General features: G+C 41.0%; 2 protein-coding genes across 2 annotated transcripts; one reads left to right on the top strand and one right to left on the bottom strand.

The window, feature by feature from the left end:
* The first annotated feature begins 152 nt into the window (after positions 1-152).
* Positions 153-11,445, top strand: leng8 (leukocyte receptor cluster (LRC) member 8). The gene is made up of 15 exons (XM_068324767.1): positions 153-461; positions 978-1,107; positions 1,845-1,976; positions 2,142-2,219; positions 2,469-2,889; positions 4,279-4,438; positions 4,535-4,705; positions 4,895-5,140; positions 5,226-5,384; positions 5,533-5,824; positions 6,059-6,160; positions 7,001-7,069; positions 7,156-7,285; positions 7,397-7,604; positions 7,784-11,445. The coding sequence occupies exons 1-15, from the start codon at positions 421-423 to the stop codon at positions 7,944-7,946; spliced, it is 2,502 nt and encodes an 833-aa protein (XP_068180868.1). The 5' UTR covers positions 153-420; the 3' UTR covers positions 7,947-11,445.
* Positions 11,446-12,850: 1,405 nt separating this feature from the next.
* On the bottom strand, positions 12,851-23,604 carry rbfox1l (RNA binding fox-1 homolog 1, like). Its single transcript, XM_068324792.1, has 12 exons — positions 23,229-23,604; positions 18,191-18,427; positions 15,117-15,296; positions 14,953-15,006; positions 14,776-14,868; positions 14,598-14,667; positions 14,452-14,511; positions 14,245-14,380; positions 14,128-14,167; positions 13,990-14,057; positions 13,785-13,866; positions 12,851-13,687 (listed from the first exon to the last, which is right to left on the bottom strand). Exons 1-12 carry the CDS (start codon positions 23,313-23,315, stop codon positions 13,643-13,645), a joined length of 1,152 nt encoding a protein of 383 aa, XP_068180893.1. The 5' UTR covers positions 23,316-23,604; the 3' UTR covers positions 12,851-13,642.
* Between the last annotated feature and the right edge of the window lie 297 nt (positions 23,605-23,901).

Here is a 23,901-nt window from a genome sequence, read left to right as displayed (position 1 = left end):
TGGTAGCTTTAAAAGGCGATACCGGGGACTCAGGTTGAACTAGACGTCTGAGAAATCTAGCCGTATGAAACCCCCCTTCCTCCCCCCCAAACCGGAAGCACTGTAATATCACGTGACTTGACTTGAATTCAACATCCATTTTGTGTCTTCTGAACTCGATCAGTTGAAGCTGGTCGTCAACAGAGTAAAGGCGTTGAGTTGTTAGAGTTTTCTTGTTTGTTAATGTGCCCGTAAACGCAATGTACACTTAAGTTGTTCTTTTTTTTTTACAATAGTTTAACGTCGTTCGTTAACATATCTGTTACTTTTGGTTGCTGAAGGAGAACCGGAACCAAGGCCGTTGTCGAGATTACTGCTCGTCCGCTAGTTTAGCTAGCGTACCTTTAGCCTAGCATTAGCTGTCGAGTTTCGACTGGCAAAATGGCGGCCAATACGACACAAGCAGCACCAGCGACTAACTGGTAAATCTTTTTTCTAGCATCAGTAAATGGTGAATGGAGTGAATGTAACGCGGTGTTATGATATTAGATGTTACATTAGTATGTGATATTACATTGGAAACCGAGTTGTATTCCCAAAGCAGCGAAGTGGATCATTGCAGCTACTAGCCCGGCTAGCTATTTGTACACCAGAACCTTCGTTTGCGTAAAGTTGTTGATTTATTTTGTGAAGTTAGGTTGTCAGTACTGACGACAGAATTTGATGAAGGTTATATTAAAATGACAATACACAATGCATTGTACTATATTTGTACTAAATCATCACATATTTCAGACCTATGTGCTATCGTGAACACGACAAAGGTTTGTGTTTAGCAAAGACGATAAGCAGTTACACGTAAACGTTTTGGCTGCGAAGCAGGCAGAGCATGAGTCGGAATTTCAGTAGATTTTTGATGGCTTCTGTAGCGGAATGACTTGAAAGTTTGGAAATAATTGTACACATACTCTTAACTAATGTTGATATGTTCATGAAAGGTCTTATGGTGCTCCTGGAGATAGCCAGGCTCATGAAAATCCAGAATGGGAGAAGGCAAGACAAGCTCTAGCCTCCATTAACAAGAGTCAAAGCTCTGCAAAGACGACGCAGGCCAACAGGATGGCTGAGGTGTGTGTTGATGTGTTTTATTAAATCCACAATACAACTATTGGTATCTAAACAAGAACCAATGCAGTCAGACTGCAACATCCTGTGACACCCCTGAATTTTAATTTTTTTTTACCCTGACATACTGGCATAAGTCAAAGATCAAAGCTAGTGGTCTGACCTACTGTCATTGATCAAAGCTCTACCTTTGATCTATGGCCTTCTCTCTCGACTTTCTATCATTGTGGACATACGAACGGATGGACAAAGACACAAACACTGACAATTACAATACATCACCGCTTTGAAGTGGGATGTAACTAGAGACTGCAACATCTTGCGACACCCATGATTTCAAAATTTTACCCTGACCTTTATAGGTCATGGTCATTTAATAAAAGACCCATGATCCAACATGTAACTGGTGCATTCTATAGTTAGCATGCACATATGTAACAAAGACCATAGGTCAAAGCACTAGCTGAATCATATAACAAAGAAGGGTGGACGGACGGACAAACACACTGACAATTACAATACATCACTGCTTCGCGGGATGTAATTATATGAATTGTGAATCAAAATGAGGTCTCATTTAAAATGAGGCTTGAGTTTAAATGTAAACACTTGGATAAAATGGTGAGAAGGACAATAGTAACATTTGGAAGCTTGATAGTTTTGAATTTTTGCCCAATTTTCATCAGTAGTCAAAGCCTAATGAGGAACTCACTGATTCAAACATATGCGTCTCATTTCAGTTTCAGTCAGCAGGAACCGACTCTGCTGCCGTTCATCAGCAGCAGCAGCAATATTATTCGTGGTACCAGCAAACTCAGCAGCATTACCCTGGATACACATACCCTTATAACTTCTACTATCACATGAGTCCAGTAAGTACTTTAAATAATTTTAACTGACATGAACAGTTACAAAATGTCTACTCTGTACAACATCGTCAGCAACCAGATTTATACATTCCTGCCTATCAGATTAATCTGACTCCCAAGAAAGGGAGAGAATATTGTAAATGATAACATATTTATTTGTATATCCAGTATGGAGCTGCATATTCCCAAAATCAGTACAGTGTACCCCAAGGACCTTACCAGGGAACCCCAGCCTCCGGTGGACAGGTATCTAAAAATAACTTCTGCTGTGCAGTTACATTTTATTTGTTGAACATGACCGGAGACTCTTTCCAGCATGTTTAAATTAATTTGTTTTATAGTCGTCTCTTGCAGTAGTTTTTGAAATTGGTTGAACATTGTATTACAGACATTTCTGTAGGTTCTGGTCGTTTTCCTCTTTTTTAACGTTTGTTTTTGTTATTCTGCTTACAAAGATATATATACACACATATATTTTCCCCCTTCTTAATATAGCCTCCCCCAGTGCCTGGAATGGAAGACCAGTCCCCCAACTATCCCTCCCAAACACAACCTCCTCCCCCTGCTACCCCCCAACCACCTCAGAGTCCAACCAGCTCTGAGAACCCCCCTCCTCCCCCACCACCATCCATACCTCCCCCACCCAATACCCAATACCCCCCTCCACCATCACAAAGCGCTTACAGTTCCAATAACGCTATGCCATATCCACCTGGTGATCCCAACCAAATGCAAGTCTACAATCATTCCCAAGGAAGGTCCAACTATGGTCAAGGCTTCCAGGCCCAGAACGCCTATCAGCCCCCTCAGAACTCCTCCCAGCAGCCAGGCCAGTATGCACCAGGGCTGGGAAGAGGCGAGGCCAACAAAAATAAAAACCAAAAACAAGGACAGCAACTGTGGCACCGTATGAAACGTAAGATTTTCCCAAAAGCTACTACAAAGAGATCGATGTACAGTATTTTCCGCACTATAAGGCACACTGGACTATAAGGCGCACCCTCACTAATTTGTTTATTTTATAATTTATTTCATATATAAGGCGCAAACAAAATTTATTTGCTAAACTGCAGCGGCTGTAGTTGCGCAATCCGTCCACTAGATAGAGCCGCGCTGCTCAGGCACTCATGATTGCATTCATGACTTCCTGACTATCTTTGAATGGCCCGTATTGTTATGTCAATAAGCCATTCTGAGCCTCATCAAGGAAACCTGATCACTTGATCACTTTGCTGTCTTAGAAAGAAGTCAACACGCATATTAAAAAACCTGACATTAAAAACTGGTTAAATTCATTACGAGTGCAGTCAGTGCGAACAGAGCGGATTATTTACTGATCTGAAGTTCGAAGCAGATATTTAAGCGCCGACGTTAATCTTCATTTATTAAATATTGTTTCGATCAATCGGTAGTCCAGTCGGAGGCGAGGTGCAGCTATGGCAAATATGACGCTGTTTTACTCCTAGAACTGACTTTTAACGTCGGTGTCTCGACGCTGTGAATCTCACCGCACGTCGCTGCAGACAGAATACACAAACCTGAATGCGCCCCTCAGCAGCCCGCCCAGACCTATCAACTACATTTGTATATCAATTGCAGCACACCCGTTGGCACCTCTGTCTAGCAGTGACTGCTCTTGAAATTTCAGAAAAGGCTGGAAGTTCAGCTTTGAGGGTCTTTCATTCACCTTTATGCCAGTTTCTCCGTGTGTTTCCACAAACTAATAGAATGGACCGTCACTAGATTCCAGATTCCAGCACAATGGCATTTCTAAGACCAATTAAGTTTAAAGTGGGTTATTTCCGACGCCAAATAGTTAGGAAATACTGAGATCAATCAGTCAAACTTTATTAATAGAATTGTTGTAAATTCCTTATGTTTTGCTACGTAATCACCGGTGCTCCTACAGTCTGCTCTACCGACTGAGAGCAGCTCAGTCAGAGCCGGGACTTTGTTGACGCCCCTTGACTACCATTGTTAGGGGGCGTGGGCCCGAGTGCCTTGTGAGGGAGCTGCTCTGGTGGCGGAGTGCGGCATGACTGGCGCCAAGACTGCCGGGTTTTTTTTAGGGATCGTGTTTTTAACCAATATTAATATGAATATTAATCCATATGTAAGACACACCGGATTATAAGACGCACTACGGGTTTATGAGAAAATTTTAGGCTTTTAGGTGCGCCTTATAGTGCGGAAAATACGGTATTGATTCAGCTTACGCACAAACACAATATTGTTCACATCCCAGTTTTAGTTGTACAAAACATTCATATCGAGTTTTGAGATTTAATTTTTTTATTCCCCACAGAGGCTCCTGGGACGGCTGCTGTGAAGTTCAATATTCCCAAGAGGCCCTATCAGGTTCAGTGTTCTCCAATATCAAATCAGACTTTCCCCCTTGAGGAGCAGCCATCAGGACTGAGTCCAACACCTTCCTCCCCAGCTGCTGCCAGTGGTGCACAGACCCGGTAAAGATTTGTGTGTGTGATACCCTGCGTTTTTGTCAATTTGCATACGATGTGTTAAGTAAAAATGTTTTGTTTGGGGGTTTTTTTTACTTTCAGGCCCCAAGACTGGCCTCAAGCCATGAAAGAATATGTGCAACGCTGTTTTACCGCTTGTGAGACAGAGGAGGACAAAGATCGTACAGAGAAGGTGCTGAAGGAAGTTCTGCAGGACCGGTTAAAGGATGGTTCTGCTTATACCATAGATTGGACTCATGAGCCATTGCCTGAGTGAGTTCAGTAGTGCATTCATTTATGCTTTTTGAGTTGCCGTCTGATCTTTGAATACTTTGAAATGCTACACCTTACCTTATCCTATACGTTTTCTGATTCAAACTTTATTGCAGCATTTTTGCTCAGAGCAGTTGATGGTGTTTCCTGCTGGTTAAACACACATTAAGATTTTGGTCTGTCTTGTAGCCTGAAAGTCAAACAATCTCGTTGGGAAGCCATTTCGTCCCAGCGAGCCTCAGATGGTCCAGCTGGCCGTGGTGGAAGTGCAGCGGCCGCATCTTCACGAGGCAGGGGTGGACACCGATTGGGTCATTACAGGAATATATTTTCTCAAAGGAGCCCATCTTCTAGTTCCTCCCATTCCTCCTCCCGCTCTCCTTCCCCACATCATGGCCGACACAGAGACCGCAGCAACCAAAGACATCGATGCAGGTAAGATGCTATTTCTCAACACTTCAATTAATGTAGATGTTGAATGTGTTTCCTTTTTTAAATGTTTGTGTCCCTATGCTTTCAGTGATTCCGGCTCACAGTCAGACAGCAGTATTTCAAGTGACCTCCGTCCTCAACTGTCACGAAGAAATCAGAGAGGAGCTCGTGGTCGGGGTAATGACAGGGAAAGAGGGCGAGGAGGTGGAGAGCGAGGGCGTGGAAGAGGAAAAGCCAGAGGAAGACGGTAAATTAATGTCAAACTATATTAAACCATCAGCTCATGTCCCAACTTTAGTTGTTGATCACTGTTTTGGGGGAAATAACACTTAAGGAATTTTTTACATTTATTTTTTGCCAGCGTATTAATAACCTCTAACCATTTTTCTCTGTAGGGTGGAAGATTCCAATGCTGCTTTTGGAAAAAAGAGGAAAGGTGGCAACGCTGGGTTGGATTTTCATGACCCGAATAAAGAAGCCAAGAAGCAGAACAGAGCAGCACGTTTTCAAAAGCAGCTTCGCTCAGAGCCTCTAGTTCTCTCCATCAATGCCCTGGACTTACCTGATGGAACACAGGAGAGTCTCAGCTGGGAGGATTGCCCCATTGTGGGAACCTGCCAGGATATTACCAAGCCCTACCTGAGGCTCACCTGTGCTCCAGATCCCTCTACTGTGCGCCCTGTGAACGTATGTTGTACTTATGTCAACCTTTTGATTGATTTCTTAGTATAGTTTGGAGTTAGTGTTTGTTTTTGGATATCTTCAATAAGTTATCAAAGAATTTTTGAATATTTCAGCATATTTTAAAGAATTTAAAGTTGATAAAGGGACGATGGTAAAGATCAAATCCTCTTACTAAGTTAGTGTTTTCTCCGTCTCAGAATATTCTGATTTAAATCTACTTTTGAATTTGTTACACAGGTATTGCAAAAGTCTCTACAGGCTGTGAAAACCCACTGGAAAACCCACCAGGACTACGTCTACGCCTGTGAGCAAATGAAGTCCATACGACAGGACCTCACGGTAGGTCATAAACTGTTTTACCACCGCGAGTGAATTTTATCATTTTTACATTCAAAGCGGGGATGTATGGTAATTGTCAGCGTTTGTGTGTTCGTTCGTCCGTTAGTATATCCACGAAATATCTTCGCAACCGTTACATGATTCGACTAACTAGTGTGCCACTAATTTCCCTTCGGGGATTAAAATCAGTATATAAATTTTTTTTTAAAGTGTCTTAACATCTAGTAGATGGTTGTGAAGTTAATGAGACACCTTGTTAGAAGTACAATGATTTAACATCAGAATCCACAGACACCCCTTATAATTCATAAAGAAGGTACCTGTTGGTTTAACAGAGTATTTGTGGTGCCATGTTGAAGATGTTTGTGATGCTTCTGTTTTAAAGTTGCTTCTTTATAGCTATGTCTATATATTTGTAAACTTTTAGTCCACCTCAATCCCCATGGATTTGCTGGTGTTGAGTTCCAGGTGAACTGGCTCTATTTTCAATTACCTCATGTTGTAAGAGCCTTTGCAGATGTAGGAGCAAATTTGCAACTTCACATAAAAGAGCCATACAGCTACAGGGCTGTAATTTCAGTTTTTTTCCATCATTGAAAGTTGAGCTGAAACAAATAAGCGACCAGATAATACCTTTTAGATCAGTTTGGTTTTACTTTGGTCTAGATATGGCTGTAAGATGCACAGAATAAGAGTAAGGAGAGTGCAGCAATGTTATGTCATAGGGGAAAGGACAGTTGGTATTGGCAGTGTTCTATGCTCTCTGAGACTACTTGTAATCGTTTCGGTAGTTGAATGCAATATTTATTTTTCTGGGGTTTTAAAATTTTTGTTATCCAGGTTCAAGGAGTTCGTACTGAATTCACTGTGGAAGTATACGAGTGTCATGCACGCATTGCCCTGGAAAAGGTCAGTTCCTTTTTTTCTTTTTCTGTATTAGGTTTTGTGTTAGCCAACACATGTCTTTAATGATAGCTGCATGTTTATTGCCTCAGGGAGACCATGAAGAATTCAACCAGTGCCAGACGCAGCTGAAGGCCTTGTATAAGGACAATCCCTCAGACAACATTGGAGAATTTACAGCATACAGATTGATTTATTACATCTTCACTAGAAACTCTGGAGGTATGTGCATGTTGCTTTCTTTTGAGTCATTGTCACTCATCACACATACATTCTCCCTTTTTTCACATTTCCTGCCACATTCTAATCCTGGCTGTTGATCCTCCCACCCAGATCTGACCACTGAGTTGGTTCGTTTGACGCCTGCACTGCGGGCAGATGTGTGTGTTTCTCACGCGCTTGCACTCCGTGCTGCCTGGGCGTTAGGGAACTATCACCGTTTCTTTAAGCTGTACCTGGAAGCCCCACGCATGGCTTCATACCTCATTGACAAGTTTGTAGAGAGGGAAAGAAAGATTGCACTTCAGGCCATGGTCAAAACGTAAGTCGAGTTCCAAAAAGGCTTGTTTCCAAATGTAAACATCCTTTTGGCTGGTCCCGTCAGGGGTCGCTGCAGCGTGTAATTTTGTTTCAATTTTTAGATGAACACTCTTGTTTTCAAATGTAATGACCTCTTTAACAGTTTGTCTGATCAGTGTCTCTCTGTTGGTCTCTCCCCAGGTTCAGGCCTGACTTGCCGGTGCAGTATGTGCAGTCCACCCTGGGCTTCTCTTGTTTAGACTCCTGTATGACCTTTCTTACTGGGCTAGGTGTCACATTTTATCCCTCAGACCCCGAAAAGATAGACTGTAAAACCAGCACAGCCTCTTTGGCTGCGTCCTGAGGGGATGGGGATGGTAGCACAATGAAAGGAGATAACTAAGGGACCATTAGAATGCACTGCACCTCAGACACCTCCACAAGATCAGATAAAGAAGTTTGCAGAGCTGTAGAATTTTCTATAGAAGAACAATACATGCAAATTAAACACAGCTGATAGTTAAACAACTGGGAGTCTGCCCACACTTTCACTCAAATGCCATAGGTTAGCCTAGCGCCTATAATGCATTACTACATTTAATGTCAGTAATCTCAGAACATTTTATATTTGAGATTATTATATAATCTCAGCATGTAGAGATGAAGGGAAGCAGATCAGGAAGTTACCCTCATGGCTCCTGTTCCTTTACCACCATCAGATTTCAAAGCTAACAGTATTCTGTCATGTTTTTTCCTTCCTAAAGTCAACAGCTCCAAGACCTGAAGCTTCAAGCCTCATCTACAAAAGGGAAGTAAAACGGCCGTTACACAAGTCGTCCTGCTGTATCCTGTTTGAATTCAAGGTTACAGTCTGGAAACGTCATGTTTTTCTCTGAGAGACTGAAACAACGAAGAAAGAAGAGGCCAGCAGTTAGTCCGACAGAAGAGGTGGTGGTTTGTATGTCCTGTCCTGAGCTTGGATGTCTCAGGGTGTCGTTCCTGTTCCTGTCCCTCCACATATGACCGGTGACGACAGTGGACTGAAGTCATCGTAGTTGTAATTAATTCATATTTATTCACTGGTCACAGTCATGAAATGGTTGATCAGCATTGAGAAATCCAGTGAGCAGTGACTTTTCTATGATAAAGAGTACAAGTCTTCAAGGTGATCTCCACCCTCAAGAAGATGAGCTCCATCACAGGGATCAAAGTAGCCAGATGCAGAGGGAACCAGCTTCCATCAGAACCACCAGCAGCTGGAAGCAAGCGCATCTTTTTCAAGAAGATCTTTTTTGAGGCCAGCCGTGAAATCGATGGTTGTGTGTCGTCTTAATCTTATCAGCTGAGCTGCCGTCTTCAGACACCAAAAAGTGAATTCCTCAGGTTTTCGTTCCGGTGGGGAAATTTGCTCCATCTTCAAGAAGGAAGAAGTGGTTTGTATGCTGTGTCTGCCTCTGGTATTGGAATGGCTGGTAAGCGAAAAGGACTTGTCTAAAGCAAGGTGGATGATGTCACATCTGTCTCCTCACATTTCCTGTCCTAATTTTTAGTGTCTTTTGTATTGTTGATGGCAGATCTGGCCTTTATCTGAACAACAGAGTAATTTATTCAGCCACAAGTAAGATTTTTAGGAAAAATAAAGGTTGATAATTTATCATGAGTTAAGTATTGGGACAAATTTGACAGCCCATCAGATCGCCAAAATTTTATTCATGTGTCCATGACAAAGTAATTTTTTCCTGACATTAACTTAGAGTGGGAGATTGAGGGTGAAGACTAATGTGAAGGACAGAATTCTCCATAAACACCAGTGGATTTTAGTGGAGTTCCCTGAAGTGATTTTTGGTCCATGTGTTTCCAGGAGGTGTGTATTTTCCAGCTCAGAACAACGTTGGCCTTCTGCACTATTTTTTTAAGTGTTAAACAAAAATATGTAGAGTAGTGCTTGCCATCTCCAAACGTGACAACATTTAAAATACTTTGCGCCATATTATGATTTTCTTCTATTTAATGGTTGTGTTTATATTGAAAACATTGATCTGAATAAATTTTTTAAAAGGTATTTACAGCCGTAGAAATTTTGAACCAGATCTGTCAAAGGTCTGTAAGTGAATTAAACACAAGTGGGTGCTAGCTTACTGTACAATCAGTTTGTCTGTACAGAAAATATTGTATAATACTGATGTGATTTATTTTTAGTGTATATTATAGGGATTTTATTTTCCACACGGGTAAGTGTGAGGATTTTTCTTTTCTTTGTCCCCATTATCCAGGCTTCATACAATTTTGAGAATATGTATAATTGAATGCCGAAAGAAAAAAGGATTTGGTCTTTAAAATTGTGACTTTGGAGTAGAAAGGTGTTGGTTTTGTGTCAGCTGCTTAATGTCAGCTGTGTGTTGGCAGTTTGTTTCGTACTAGGCTAAGCTAATCGATGAACAGAACTGTCATCAGATGTACCCCAACAGCTTCATCGTAGCTCAAAGCTCCACCAGTGTGACTAAATGTTCCTGTAAACCCTATTTTGTTTTTGTTTTTTAATTCAGATTATTCAGCAAAATTCTTGTAATGACAGTGATCTGAACATGTCTTCTTTCTTTCCCACTCATTTACCTGACCCCCTGTCCTCTTTGCTTTTCCCTCCCCACACTCCTGAACCTTTCCTTCACACACACCCAGACCTCTCATCCTTCTTGTAGCTCGTAGTACTGCTGCATTGCAGGGGCACACGGAGAGACAAATGGGTGAACCACCTCCAGACGCCAGCCGGAGAGGGCCAATAGTGAGCAATCCAACTCTCTTGGTTTGATCCAATGGAGTTGAGCCATGCAAGCTGATAAAGTACATGGGAGCCTCACAATCAGATGTGGAAAATGTTAACCTACTGCTAATGAAAGTTTCTGCTCACCAAAGTAATTAGTCTCTGCTACATAATACAGGTTTAGTTTTTGTGTTTTATGAATGATGGTTATGTATATTTGCTTTGTTCCTCAAGATTTTTTTTTTTAAACTTTCACTATACAGTTATCAATCTTTTTGGTTTTTGTTTTCTAGACATTTTCCTGTTCCAGCTAGTTTCATGTGAACATAGTCCTCAATGTATCAGGATCATGCTCCCGTCCTTGAAACTCATCAACTATTTCTTGCTTCTTAGTTTTAGGCAACTTTTCTCTTTAAGTACTGGTGTGTGCGCTCCCATGCTAAGAACTTCACTTTTTGGATTCTTCCCATGTTATGAGCTTGACTGATGATTGGTTGTTGCCTTTGGTTTCAGAAGATTTCTGTTTATACCTGATTGTAGTGTATACATCTGATGTCTCAGATTTCACCTCTGAAAGATTCACCCCAAACCATTTATGATGCATTTTAATTTTGGAAGTTTTATTTCTCTATGGTGCCTAGCTCCTGTTGTCGGTCTTTACTCCTCCCATTGTTTTCATACACCTCTATCAGTTCTGCAAGTCCCTCCTTGATATTTGACAGCTCCCACGTACCTCCTCTCTGTCGAGTTCCCCTCCCGTCTTCTCATTATTTTGGACGTCTGTTCATCTTTCCTTGTCCCCGCATGCTTCCCTCTCCTCCTGTCTGCACCCCCTCTCCACCCTACTCATCTCCCTAACCTCTCAGTATTTCCTCTTTCATATCTTTTTCCATTTTGTTACGCCACCGTTTTGTGTGCATCTAGTCACTAGTAAGTATTGATTTGCTCCTGCGATGCTTTAGTAGTTCACGTTACAGCTCACTAACAGCTGAAGGTTTATCTGCTCCCCCTTTTCTCCTTCCCGCCTCATCTATGATAAACTGCCATTTTGTAAATTTGCATATTTTGAAAACAAAAATCTAATAAAATTGGAAGTATAGAAGACCCAGTGTTATTTGTCATGAAGTAAATATTGGCAAGATTGATTTGTAGGTACAAATAATTACTAAATTATGCAAATATAAAAAATTCAGGTTCTTATGGACTTTTATTGTAAAACGTCACTGAGAGGCACCTGTGACAGCATTCGACTTATAGGTTTGCCAGGATACACAAAAATTTCAGTTTAAAGGTACATTTTGACATTTTTATATCATTATTTTTGAGGTATTGGATGTTGTGAAATTCACTTAAACAGTTGGAACAAAAGTGTTCTTGGGCAACAGGCAGAAAAGAGTAAAGCCTTCAATAAAAGCCTGGAAAACAAGTGACCGTGTTGAAGAAACATGCAATCAGTTGAAAGTTGAAGCCATCGAGGTTGGATTTGAAAGAAAGGCGTGAATCGAAATAAAGCATTTAATTTACAGGACGCATCTTGAAGGCCATGGTCACAGTTCTGATTGTCATCTAAATGAATAATTGTACAAAGGACTAACAGCTTTATACCTTGTCACTGTGAAGTTTACAGCTATGTAATTGGATAAGTAAACAATTTGACAAAGATTTGTTATCAAAGTTGACCTGTTAGACAAAAAGGAACCATAAAGAACTCGCTACTGAAGAACAGAGAAAGCAGCAGAAATGTTTCTATGTTTACTAAAAGCTAATAAAAGAAAAGTTAATGATAAGAAATTGAATATAGACCTAGTACCTATACTGTGTGTGGCAGAGAAGAAATTAGCAAAAAATAGGTAAAAGTTAGAAGCACTCAGAGAAATACATAGAGAATAATATTAAAGTCTAATCTTATGCTGGTGAAGGTAAACTACCTACTACGAAAGAAGAAACAGGAAATCAGTAAATGTATGAGAAACAGCAAAAAAGACTGAAGAGAGGATACAATCAAGTGAATTAAACAGAAAATATGGATAGAAAGAAAGGAAACACAAATAGAGGGACAGAGGCTGTGTCTAGTTTGACATCAAATTTCATGACAGATGAGTCACAACCAGTGGACAGAAACAGAAAAAAAGCCCAGAGACACTGAAGAGGAAGACATGAAAAAAGGCAATGTTGGAAAAAAATAAAAATTTAAATCTATGAAGAACTGAAGAGAAGAAGAAAGAGAAAACAAGTTTTATTCAGAGGTAAATATCAAACACAACAGAAAAGGGTGCTGAAGAAACAAGGTTAGGCCAAAAAGCAATAATCAACGCGGGTCAATAAGACATCCAACAGTTGTGGGTGAGGAAGGAGAGAGACAGACAGGAAAAGACATCAGGAAAAAAAGAGTGAAAAAGGCAATCGCGCAGGGTTCTACTGGAACAGAAGAGAAGGGAGAGAGTGAGAGAAGGAAGCCTTTTGAGCAAGGCTTTTAATACTCTGTGTGTAGTAACAGATTCTCACTGCACCTCCAGCTGTGAATGTGTCATAATAAGTAACTCAGAAAAGTAAAACTGCCCTGGAGAAGTAACATGAAGCAGAAACAGATACTGTGCTACTTATGAAAAGTAAAGATCAGATACTGGAAGCTGCAGGGGATCAATTACCACAGTTGTACTGAAAGCTAAAAATGTATGAGAGGTAGATTGTTAGGGCAAAGAAAACAAAAGAAAACAAAAAATATAATTTCAATCAAATCCAGACAAACACCAGTTCTGTACTTGTAATGATGATACAAGTGTCACAGCTGTCTCTCATTTGACTGGGAAATTAACCCAATGACCTCACTCATACACACACACAGACACACACACACACACACACACACACACACACTAGAGATTGACTAGAGATTTAGTCAATAGTTACCATCAAAAATAAGTAATTTAACATCAAAAGTTCAAAATTTTTGTACAGTTTTTCGAGATACAGTATTCCCTCACATACGCCATTCTCACAGTATTTTAACTACCACTTCTGGAGTGTGAGCCGCCTATCAACATCCGGAGTCTTTAAAATCAGAGGATACTTAAGCAACTCTCTACAAATCACACAACATCCTTTTCCAGGAGTTTCCATCAGTCAAACAGGCAGAAAACGGGTCCTACAGTATGTTCAGGTTCAGTCTGTTTAGTCTCTCGAGGAGAGGTGGTGATGTAGACAGGAGGTAAGTTTAAGGATGTCGCTGTCCATCCTGCAGCATCCGTGGGTCAGTCACAAGGGGGACGACGTCATCAGCGCCCCGTCCAGCAGCTGGCTCAGTACGGGGTGAAGCGGTTGTATCCTCCTCTGTACAAACTGGCCTGTCGACAGAAGCAGTACGCCAGGTGTGACCAGCTGTCCTCAACCACACATGTAACAGGATAGCTTTCAGCAGAGGCTGTGAGCGCTCAGACTCACCACTGTACCAACCCCATATGTCGTTGTTGGTCCAACAGAGTGATGATAGGGGTCTGCAGCTGTAGCGTAAACCCGTCCGTATCTGGGCAGAAACAACACGATCAGTCAAGGGTTTTAGACAAGTTTAATCTTCTAGTATGTCACCACAGAAGTAAAATATTATTTGTCTGAAACACATTGGGACTGAGCGTTGGTCTTTGCTCACCCATCACTGTAGGTTGCTGTAGCGGCTGATGCTGACTGTGCGACTCTATAAGCTGCAGGATAGCCACCCTGCACAGATGCAAATCATATGAATAAACCTGCGGGACATTAAAATAACTTTAATTGTCCAACAACTTACATAGACTTCTGCTCCATACAGTCCATCCTGATAAACCACCCTGATGAAAATGACCAAATAAACAGTATTAAAAGATTTGCCAGGGATTGTGAAACAGGCTCTGACGGAGAGTCTTACCCAGGATAGGCGGGGACAGCGGCAGGTGTAGCTGCTGCAGAGCGAATTGTATTGTAGACAGCTCGACCTCGACCTCGCAGCGCAGATCCCCGATAGGCCAAGGTTGGGGTTGCTACAGGGTATGGGAAACTGGCAACTGAAAGGACATGGAATAGTAAAGGGAACCGTAAAATGTTGGTGATGTCAGCTCTGCAATGAAGAACTCACCGGTGTAGAGTTCAGGTGCATACATGGCCCCCATGACAGGGTTGATCTTCCATCCTGAAGCTACACAGAAAAACATTAAACTTCAAAAAAAGCTGTAATTTCATCAGATATTAACAGGCCTTCCAGAATCCTGTGAAATATCTTACTTGAAATTTCGCCGTTCACAAGAGGTGTCTGAGGCTTCTTGGTCACGACTCTGGCAGTGGCATTGTTCACCTGGAGAGATGATAAAGGGAATAATCACCCACAATATTAAGGTAGGGATCAATCAATCAACCTTTATTCATATAGCGCATCAACAATTAGTATAAAATTCTCGCTCACCTCAATCTTTCTCCCCTCCACAATTGTGCCGTTTAGCTTCTCTCTTGCTCGATCGGCTTCGGTTGCGCTCTCAAAGGTGACAAACCCAAAACCCTGCCAAGATGTGGAGTCGCATCTATTTATGCTCTGTTTTTGTTCGCTATAAAAATTGATTGATCGATTGTCTACGATGCTCACCTTTGACCCCCTCTCATTGAAGATAATTTCTACATCAAGTATTTTGCCAAATTGCTGAAAATGTCAGGATAAAAACTTTAGATGTTAATAATATTTACACGCAGCAGATGATTTCACATAATAGTTGTGTTGATGCACGGGGATAATATGTGATTCATTCATACCCCAAACATCTGGCGGAGGTCTGGGTCTCTGAAACGGAAGGGGATGTTGGAGACGTGGAGGCGTTTTGGTTGGGCTTTACTTGACCCCTCCTCATCACTTCCACTTCCTGCTCCGCCCCCTGATGATACGGAGACGCTCAGAGCCTGGGAATCAGAGGTCACAGGGGCCAAAGCGTCCTCCTGACAGAGGAAAGGTATGGAGAGAGGAGAGGATGCACGCAGAAAAATGGACGAGAAGGAAGAGGACGTGAAAGAACAAACAAAAACAGAAAGAAGGAAAACAAAAATGGAAAGAAAGTATGAATGAGATGAGAATAGGTATGAAGAGAAAACAGGGAGAGGACATCAGTATAAAAGCAAAGAGGGAAAGAAGAAAAAAATAATGATGTCAGTTCAGAAACCACAACTCAGCAGCGGCTGTCAGAGATTTCTGTTTGTGTGAAAACTCAGTTGCAAAAGCATCATATGGCATTAGGCAAAGATCATTTTCATGAAGTCAAGTGATTCAAACCAAAGTCCAAAGAGCATTCAGCAACCAGTGATCCCTCTCAGGCAAATGTGAGGAGGAATGAAAAGGGGTGTCTTTCAATCTCTGTCGGTGAGTATGAAGTCTAATTCACTCAATTTCAATTGAACACCGACGATATTTATGTTCACTCAAGCTGCAGCAAAGAGAGTTAGATCAAATGTAAGATCCTTTGATAGACAACATGGTGCCAAATTGCCTTATAAAGATTATCATATTGTCTAAAGAGGTGCAATAATCGGAAAAATACATGAAAACTCTACTCATATTTAACGTAATGAAATCGCCCCATGCAGAAAAATTCAAGGCCTAGTGTGCCAAAACCAGAACATTCATGACATCACAATGCACCACGATGCTGGCTAGTGTGTGCACGTGTGTGCACAAGTATGTGTTGGTCAACCAGCGCAAAAGAGAAATGTTAAATATGTGTTCAAAAGAGAAATTAAGAAGTTGAGAAAATCAAGAGAAATGAGAGTGAAAAGATCTGAAAAAAAAAAATCAGATGAGCTTCAGCAGTGAAAGAAAGAGCAGAACTAGAACTAGAACTAGACAAAACCAGACAGGAAAAAAGCAAAGTATAGATGGTAGGAACATTATTGAAATGTGGAAAAAAATTACAACCCTTTATGCAGAAAAGAAGGGGTATTAGCATACTAGTACCAAGAGGCAGGAAGTGGAAAAGGCCTCAGTGCAGCCGTGAAGAAGAAAATTAAACCAAAGTACAACAAGGCAGAGACGGTGTGCAGAAAGCTTGAGAAGGAGACAGTGGTGGGGAGAGCAAAGGGGGCAGAGATCAAAACCTAACGTTCCATAAGAGTCAGTGTGGGGTCACGGTGCTGCTTTTCTGCCAAGGGTTAAAGGTCGTTTTAAAAGGGGCGTAATTAATAGGGTGTAAAGACACATTCATCCAGAGAAGCGTTTCACAAACATGAACATACACAGGCCACGGGATTATGCTTCACTGGTTTGCCATGGCGAGCTACTGTAGACAGCATCAAATACCATACACACACACACACACACACACACACACACACACACACACACACACACACACACACACACACACACACACACACACACACACACACACACACACACACACACACACACACACACACAGTCCACAGACAAGCTAGAGTGGAGGGGTTTGGGAAAGTTGGGTGGTGGAATCATGTCACGATGCAGAAATGTGATTCTGGACCTGAGCGATATTTCAAAGGGGGGAAAGGGGGTCGTCTGGTCAGTCTCCCCCTTTTGACCCCCTCCTTCCATGGCGACGACTCAATTGCCTCCAAAAATCAGCGTGGACCCAAGTATGTCGGGGCTCTAGTAATAAAATATATAGATGGGGCCACAAAACACCAAAAATGAGAGGAGGAAAAGAGATGTGCTGCAGCAGGGACAGAGCTAAACACCTCTGTCCTGATCTTAGTGGATGATTTCATGTCTGAAAGAGGCTTCGCTAGTTTCACATCGTCATCACCATCATTATAAACACATGAAGGTCACAACCTGAACTTAGATTCCAAGCTGTTTCCTGATTAAATCATATTTTAAAATAATTCTCCAGTGTGTCCGTATCTTAATACAGGAGCTGTTTGTTTGGTAAGTAAGCTAAATGTTACTTAAGAAGCTAACAGGCTCATAGTGACAACGCGAGGATGAAAACTGATTAGAATATCGTGGTGTTAGTTTGACTTGATGAAGGCTCTACAGGAAAAATCAGTTATTCATCCTGTAGACATATAGACTGGACCAAATGTTACGGCAGCCCAGACAAAAGTTCTGAACATATGTCACTCCAAACTGATACTGCAGATAAATGAAGACACGTGCTGTCACTTTATTCACTTTTTGAGACTTCAGATTAGACTCGAGCCAGGTTGAGGAGGTTGTGTTTACCCTGACTTCCGTCTGTTGAAGTAAGAACTTAAGGACACAACCATAGATGAACGTCCCTATGAAAACGATGTTTATGTTTTCATTTTCAAAAAAAGTTAAATATAACAAATGAATCTTAAATACAGTATTTTCCGCACTATAAGGCGCACTGGATTATAAGGCGCACCTTCAGTCAATCTATGTTTTATATTTTAAAGAGCCACCATCAGAAATTAATTTGAATTCTTGTTTGAGATAAAAACATGAGACGTCAGCCTCACGCTCCTCACTGACTGCTGTCAGTTCAACACAGACTTCATTATAATATACTATAGGAAGCTGATCTGGTTTATTGGCTTCAAGATAAGACGCAGTGGAGACAAGTATGAGGACTTCCTTTCAAAAACAAATCTCAGCTTGGCTGCCTCCTCCCTCACTTTGCTGCGCTGAGTGTGTGCAGCATTCCCATACATGGACACAAGCGTGTAAGTGGGTCCCTAAATATAGAGGGGAACTCTATCCGGCCGTGTTCCTCTGATACGACCTGTGGAGGTGTTACCTGGAGCCCCGGGGTGTCTTCTCGTGTTAACTCACTGGGGCTCATGTTTTATTGAGCCACTAACTACTTGTGGTGTGAATTCCTTTTGCAAACTGCTCTTACCGTGTTACTTGATGTCAGAGCTTCTGCCCCGTCCAGCTGGGGGCCCTGATAGACTCTGAGTTGGGGGTGTTCAGGGTACTCTGAACTGGCATGTGCAGAGCTAAAGTCAAGAGGTGGCAATCTGCCCGCAGATGTTGGCGGACCTTGTCCTGTGGGGGGGTAGGAGGGAGGAGGGGCGTAGACCTGAGGCAGGGTGGGGTCGCCGCTGCCAGGCCCCGCCTCCTGCGTGGGGCCTCCCTGAGGGAGAGAGGAAGGGAGGAGTTATTTGGAGCAGAGAAGATGTTCAATGACAGTAAACAAACGGACCAGCAGGTTCTCCTGTTCTCACAATAAAGAGCTGAGAGGTTCTGGAGCGTAAAAAAAATCACAGGATAAACCAAAAGATGTCTACATCAGGAATGATGGAGAAAACAGACGTTTTAAAAGGAGCATCAGATCTATGGTCACAAAATGTTTGTGAAAATGATCTATGACGGCCAGAGGTGGAGTGAAACTGAGTACATTTACTCCAGTATTGTACTTTTATAGTTTCTTATAGTTACTGTAGTCCGTTCAGAGGGACATGCTGTACTTGTCATTTCAGTGAAGATTCAGAATATTAATGAAAATATAATCACTGAATCTATAACTGCAGATTTTGAAATAAAATAAAAAATAAAACTGTTCACAAGGTATATTTATGACGTACTTAAAAAGAACGAAACACAGCAAACACAAGGATTCATCAGCGATTATAATCTACTTAATCAATACACATTTTCCACCCACAGTGAAAAATGAGAAGTTTCATCTTCGGTAATTTATATGCGTTTTGTTCTCCTCATACTTGCCACAGAGAATTTCTGCATGCTGCTATTGTGTAAGTATTGTATAAGTTTGATTTTTTTAATTTACCGGTAAATAATATGATTTGAAGCCGATTAACAAAATAATTGATGAAAATCATAGCAAAGGCCCTTCAGACAGCTTTAAAACGACACATGACAAAATGCAGTCCTTGTTTCATTTACATCACAATAAAAATACAATCAAATTTCAATAATTCAAATAAGAAACCGAGATAACTAAACTAATTATACCTCTTAGTCTAAAAAATCACAGATGTAAAACTTCATACGACTGATTCTCCAGTTTAAGCTACAGCATTGTCTTACCCCTTCAGAGCATTCCTTGATCTCTGACACATTGACTAACAACTGCAGCATGTTTTAATGCCAGATGACCACCCGCCTACTGCACCATAAGTCCTACTCATCCACCAATCATATCACATGATCGCCAGAACAGAAGGGACTGAGGGGCCACACCAACTGTGGTCATCTGTAACTGTCAATCACACCCTGACCCACCCACATTGCCTTCACGCCATTCACGCCTCCATCGAGACGTCCCTCCAGATGCAGCATTAATGAATGTGAAAATTCCTCATTAGTAACACAGCATGTCAGGGGGTGGAGGGGCTCGGTTGTTTGTCTGCCAGATGTCTGCAAATGTTGTCGCTGTATTTTGATGAGATTTATTGTCGGAGTACAATTGGTTACAGATCATTCCTTCACTTTTTTTTTTAAATCCCATTTTTGCAATTATCATGAAAAATAGCTTGCAGCTGGATCCACATCCAGATTGGATTTCAGGTCTAGATCTGTGAACTGTGATCCGGTTCAGAGTACAGGTACAGAGATGAGAAAAGGAATTCTTCTTTCAGAGGCCTAAATGCTGAACCTATTTTCCAGTTGTTCAAGTTCTGCTCTGTGATTTCTGTTGAAATAACCTGTGATATAAAAACAAGTCATGTCCACCAGAAAAAAATTCTCTTCTTTACAGTAGGGAAAAAAACTACTTCAAATAATGCGTACTTTGTTTTATTTTTCATGCACAATGAAACAACCTTATAAAATACAGATGAGGCCAATGTGTGGGTAAATATCTTGCATTGTGAGAATAATTTCCCCCCCAAGATGACTAAAGACAAAGACACAGAAGACGTAAAAAACATTTCAATGACAGGCGCACAATTCATGAAAATACAATCCTGAAAAATCCCCAAATGTTTACAAGCAGCTGCTTTAAAGTCTCCCTCAAAAACTGTCAGAATTAGATCCAGGTGGACATTTATAAGATGGTGCGTATGCTCTGAATGGAAAATTCCTCCTGAGATATAACTTTGCGTTCGATTGTGCTTTAGAGGTGCTGGTGTGTGGTTTAGATTTAGGTATTTAAGCTTTAAGTATTTAAGGTATTTAAGATAAGTTTATTAGCTTAAAGACAGAAAGAAATAGAATTTACCTTCACATCTCATCATACTAAATATTTCTCCTTTCCGCTATTTCAGTATTAGTGATTTAATTTGATCACACTGCTTGAGGAGCTCTTCCCTATCTGCATCCGAACAGACCGATAAACACACGAGTCTCCTTACATGCAAAGTACCACAAGTTTGTCAGCCAGCTTTAGGATTTAGAAGGATCCATTATAATTAAAAACTCTCCACTATCACTATTTCATAAGCGCTCATGTATCTCTGCATCAGCATTTGGACTCCAGAGATACAAATAATTTGATTTACGTAGAAGCAGATGGTACAACAAGGAACGAACTGAGGAAGCCTTTTAGGGGACATTCGTTGCAAGATCAAACTTTTGAGCCAAATTCTAACTTCTAGCTGGCAGCACGAAAATAAACCAGACACTGAATGTCAGCTTTGATGTCTAACAGGACGGCTGGAGCACCACAGGTTAGACTGACGTATTGGACCATACTAGTGTGTTTTTAGCTTTTCTTGTGGATGTAAAACTCAGGACATGACACAGCAGCCATGTGTGTAATATTTATTGTAGGACAGGTTTTAACTGAATCCATTTGTTGCTGTTGTGTATTTTTTGTCATTTTTTGTACAACCTGTAAAAAAAAAGAGAGACCATGAGTCTCCATCTATGCCAAGGGCCGTCTGAGGCTGTAATTACTAAAGCACAGCTGTTCTTTTGGCTAAACGCAAACCTCAGCATGCTTGTTTACCACTTTTAGCCATCCTAGTTCAGCTTGTTTGCACGGTGCAAACTACACTGGAAAGTTTAATTGAAGTGGAAACATTTACTCTAACATTTTCCTGCAGTTATCACATTTGTTGTTGTCTCTCTCTAATTCTGGGAAGTACATAATAAAAAGGGATTTTTGCCCTGCTACGATTCTCCGTCACATCGTAGTTCAGTCAACATGTCTTTTAAAATCAGCTTGTTTGTGTATTGTTTCCGTTTATCTCAAGAAACCACCAGTGTGTGACTGATAGATGAGTAAAGATAGTGCAATCTGTTGGGTTTCACTGCCAGCCATTGTGTTTTATTTTGTATTCCCGCAGACTGGAACTTCTAGCCAGCGTGCCTGATCCAGTATCACAGCATCAGCAAGAGTTCAGACTTCATGTCCCCCTTTCCTCCTTGCAGGCTTTTTTTGTTTGCCATTTGTTCCTTCTTTTTCTCGTGTCGCTCCTCAGCTGTCAGTTTGTGGTCAGAGGTCGACGGCTCCGAGCCAAGAGCCTGCTGGGACAGCTGCTATAGGATTTACACACAGCAGACACTAAATACAGATGTGGCCTTTTAGTACCGGATACGTTGCAACTGTTGGTGAACATGTATGTTTTTAGATGATAATAAATATTGCTTTTTCTACTTATGCTTGTTCTGTCCATATCCTTCAGTTTACAGTTTGGGTAAATAACATGTTTTTTATCAGGCAGATGTCAATGAGGAGACTGAGAAGAAACAGAAGGCGAAGAATGATGAAAGTCCAGCACCAGGTTTATGTCCAAACCCCCAAACAATAGCCAACAGATGTTCCACTTCAATCATACAAACATTTCTGTGCCAATATATTTCTAAAAAAATATTTTATGCTTGATTTTTAAAAATTGTATTTTGCGTCTGTCACCTCCAAGAAAAGCTTCTTTGTTTTCTCAAAGTACCTTTCTAAATATTCTTGGATAAAAAATAGCCATGAATATGATCATGCTAAAAGACTCAATACTTAAATGCACAATTGGCAGGTTTCACACCCATTTAAAATGCTGTTTATTGTAAAGAGCAGTGTAGCTGGCAGAATGGTCTCCGGTGATTATCTGCTCAAGAGAGAGGAGAGCTAAAAATACAGCTGGTGTGAAGCTCAGGGACAAGGTAGAGAAAGACCAGATGCACTGTGGTATTAATGGTATGTCAGGGACACTTAGACACACACACACACACACACACACACACACACACACACACACACACACACACACACACACACACACACACACACACACACACACACACACACACACACACACACACACACACACACACACACACACACACATTTGAACAATCTGACCACATGACTAAAGATAACCTCTGAAGTGCTCTTGCTATCTAATAAATAAGACCTTTCACAATCAGTGTTCTTCACCCAGCAACAATCAGGCCTGTGTGTTTGCTTCTGTACGTGAGATAGTTAAGGAATATATGTTTAAACTAATTTAAATGTAAGATGTGACTTAGCCTAGGAACATAAAAACTCCTTTTCAATTTATTTTTAGTGATTTAAGTGTTTTCTTCCTGTTGCTACGGTGTCTTAACAGTTTGTTGGCCTTACTGTCAATTTTTTTTAAATATATATTTTTTTTTTTAGAACTGAAAAGATTAGGTTTTAAAGAGCATGACAGATAATTGTTTTGAAGATGTTGATATTCAATTGCTTGTTGCAGCCATTTTTAACTAAAATATACTCCATATGAAGCCACATTGCTGAAATGGAAAGGACCTAAAAATAATCATTTTGATGCACACTTTATTAGTTATTTTAGCCTGTAGTTTAATATTTTATCCACAAATTAACACATTTAGTCTGATTTCACATCCGCAACTGATGATGATGGTTATTCACCTCAGACAATGACTCAAAAGCTCTCTAACAAACTATACATTTCATGATGGAGGCTTGTGGACACAAACCTGTGCCATAGGATGATAATGGTATTTTGGAGTTGACAGAAAAAGGAGTTTACCTGAACTATGCTAGGATAGCATGTGGTTGTCTGTGGGTAGACAGGGAGTCCATAAGGTTGGAGAATCACTGTGGGTGAGGAGAGCATATCCCAAAAACCATGCACAAGGAAGCACGGAACGGTGGAAGATGGAAGGAGAAGGAAACGGAGAGCCGGGGAATAGGAAGGCTTAATTGGTACACAAGAAACCAGGCAATCAAAGTGGGATAAAAGAAAGAAAAAAAATAGAAGGTCCAAAAGGGTGACAGAAAAGATTAAGACTCAATTTAACCTTAGAAGTTGTAAAGGATGAAAAGACAAAGAAGGTCCATGAAACAACAGAGATCCTGTCCAGAAAAGACAGGGTATAGTACAGTGAAAAAGAAAGCAAGTGAGCGTCTGTGTGTCCATCAGTTGATCATGCAGCCTGACAGACAGAAACACATGCTCAGGGTCTCATTTCAGAGTTATAAAAATAGTCACTCATGTCCTTCTCTCTGAGCTTGCCACCTTCACTCTTACACACTTTGTAAAGCATGACTCGTGCACCACTTGTACAATAACAACATGTTCAACAGGGGTTTGTTTAAAGAGGAAATCCAGGATCCAGAACAGCCAATTAAATCCCTACAAGCTCCTCCATTAAGGCTAATATTTTAATTTAAGTTATCTTTCAGTGTTAAACATGACATAA

The sequence above is a fragment of the Antennarius striatus genome, chromosome 9 (assembly GCF_040054535.1).
Source record: "Antennarius striatus isolate MH-2024 chromosome 9, ASM4005453v1, whole genome shotgun sequence".
Lineage (NCBI taxonomy): Eukaryota > Metazoa > Chordata > Actinopteri > Lophiiformes > Antennariidae > Antennarius > Antennarius striatus.
Note: the sequence above shows the minus strand (reverse complement) of the source record. Positions and strands in the feature narration are given on the sequence as shown.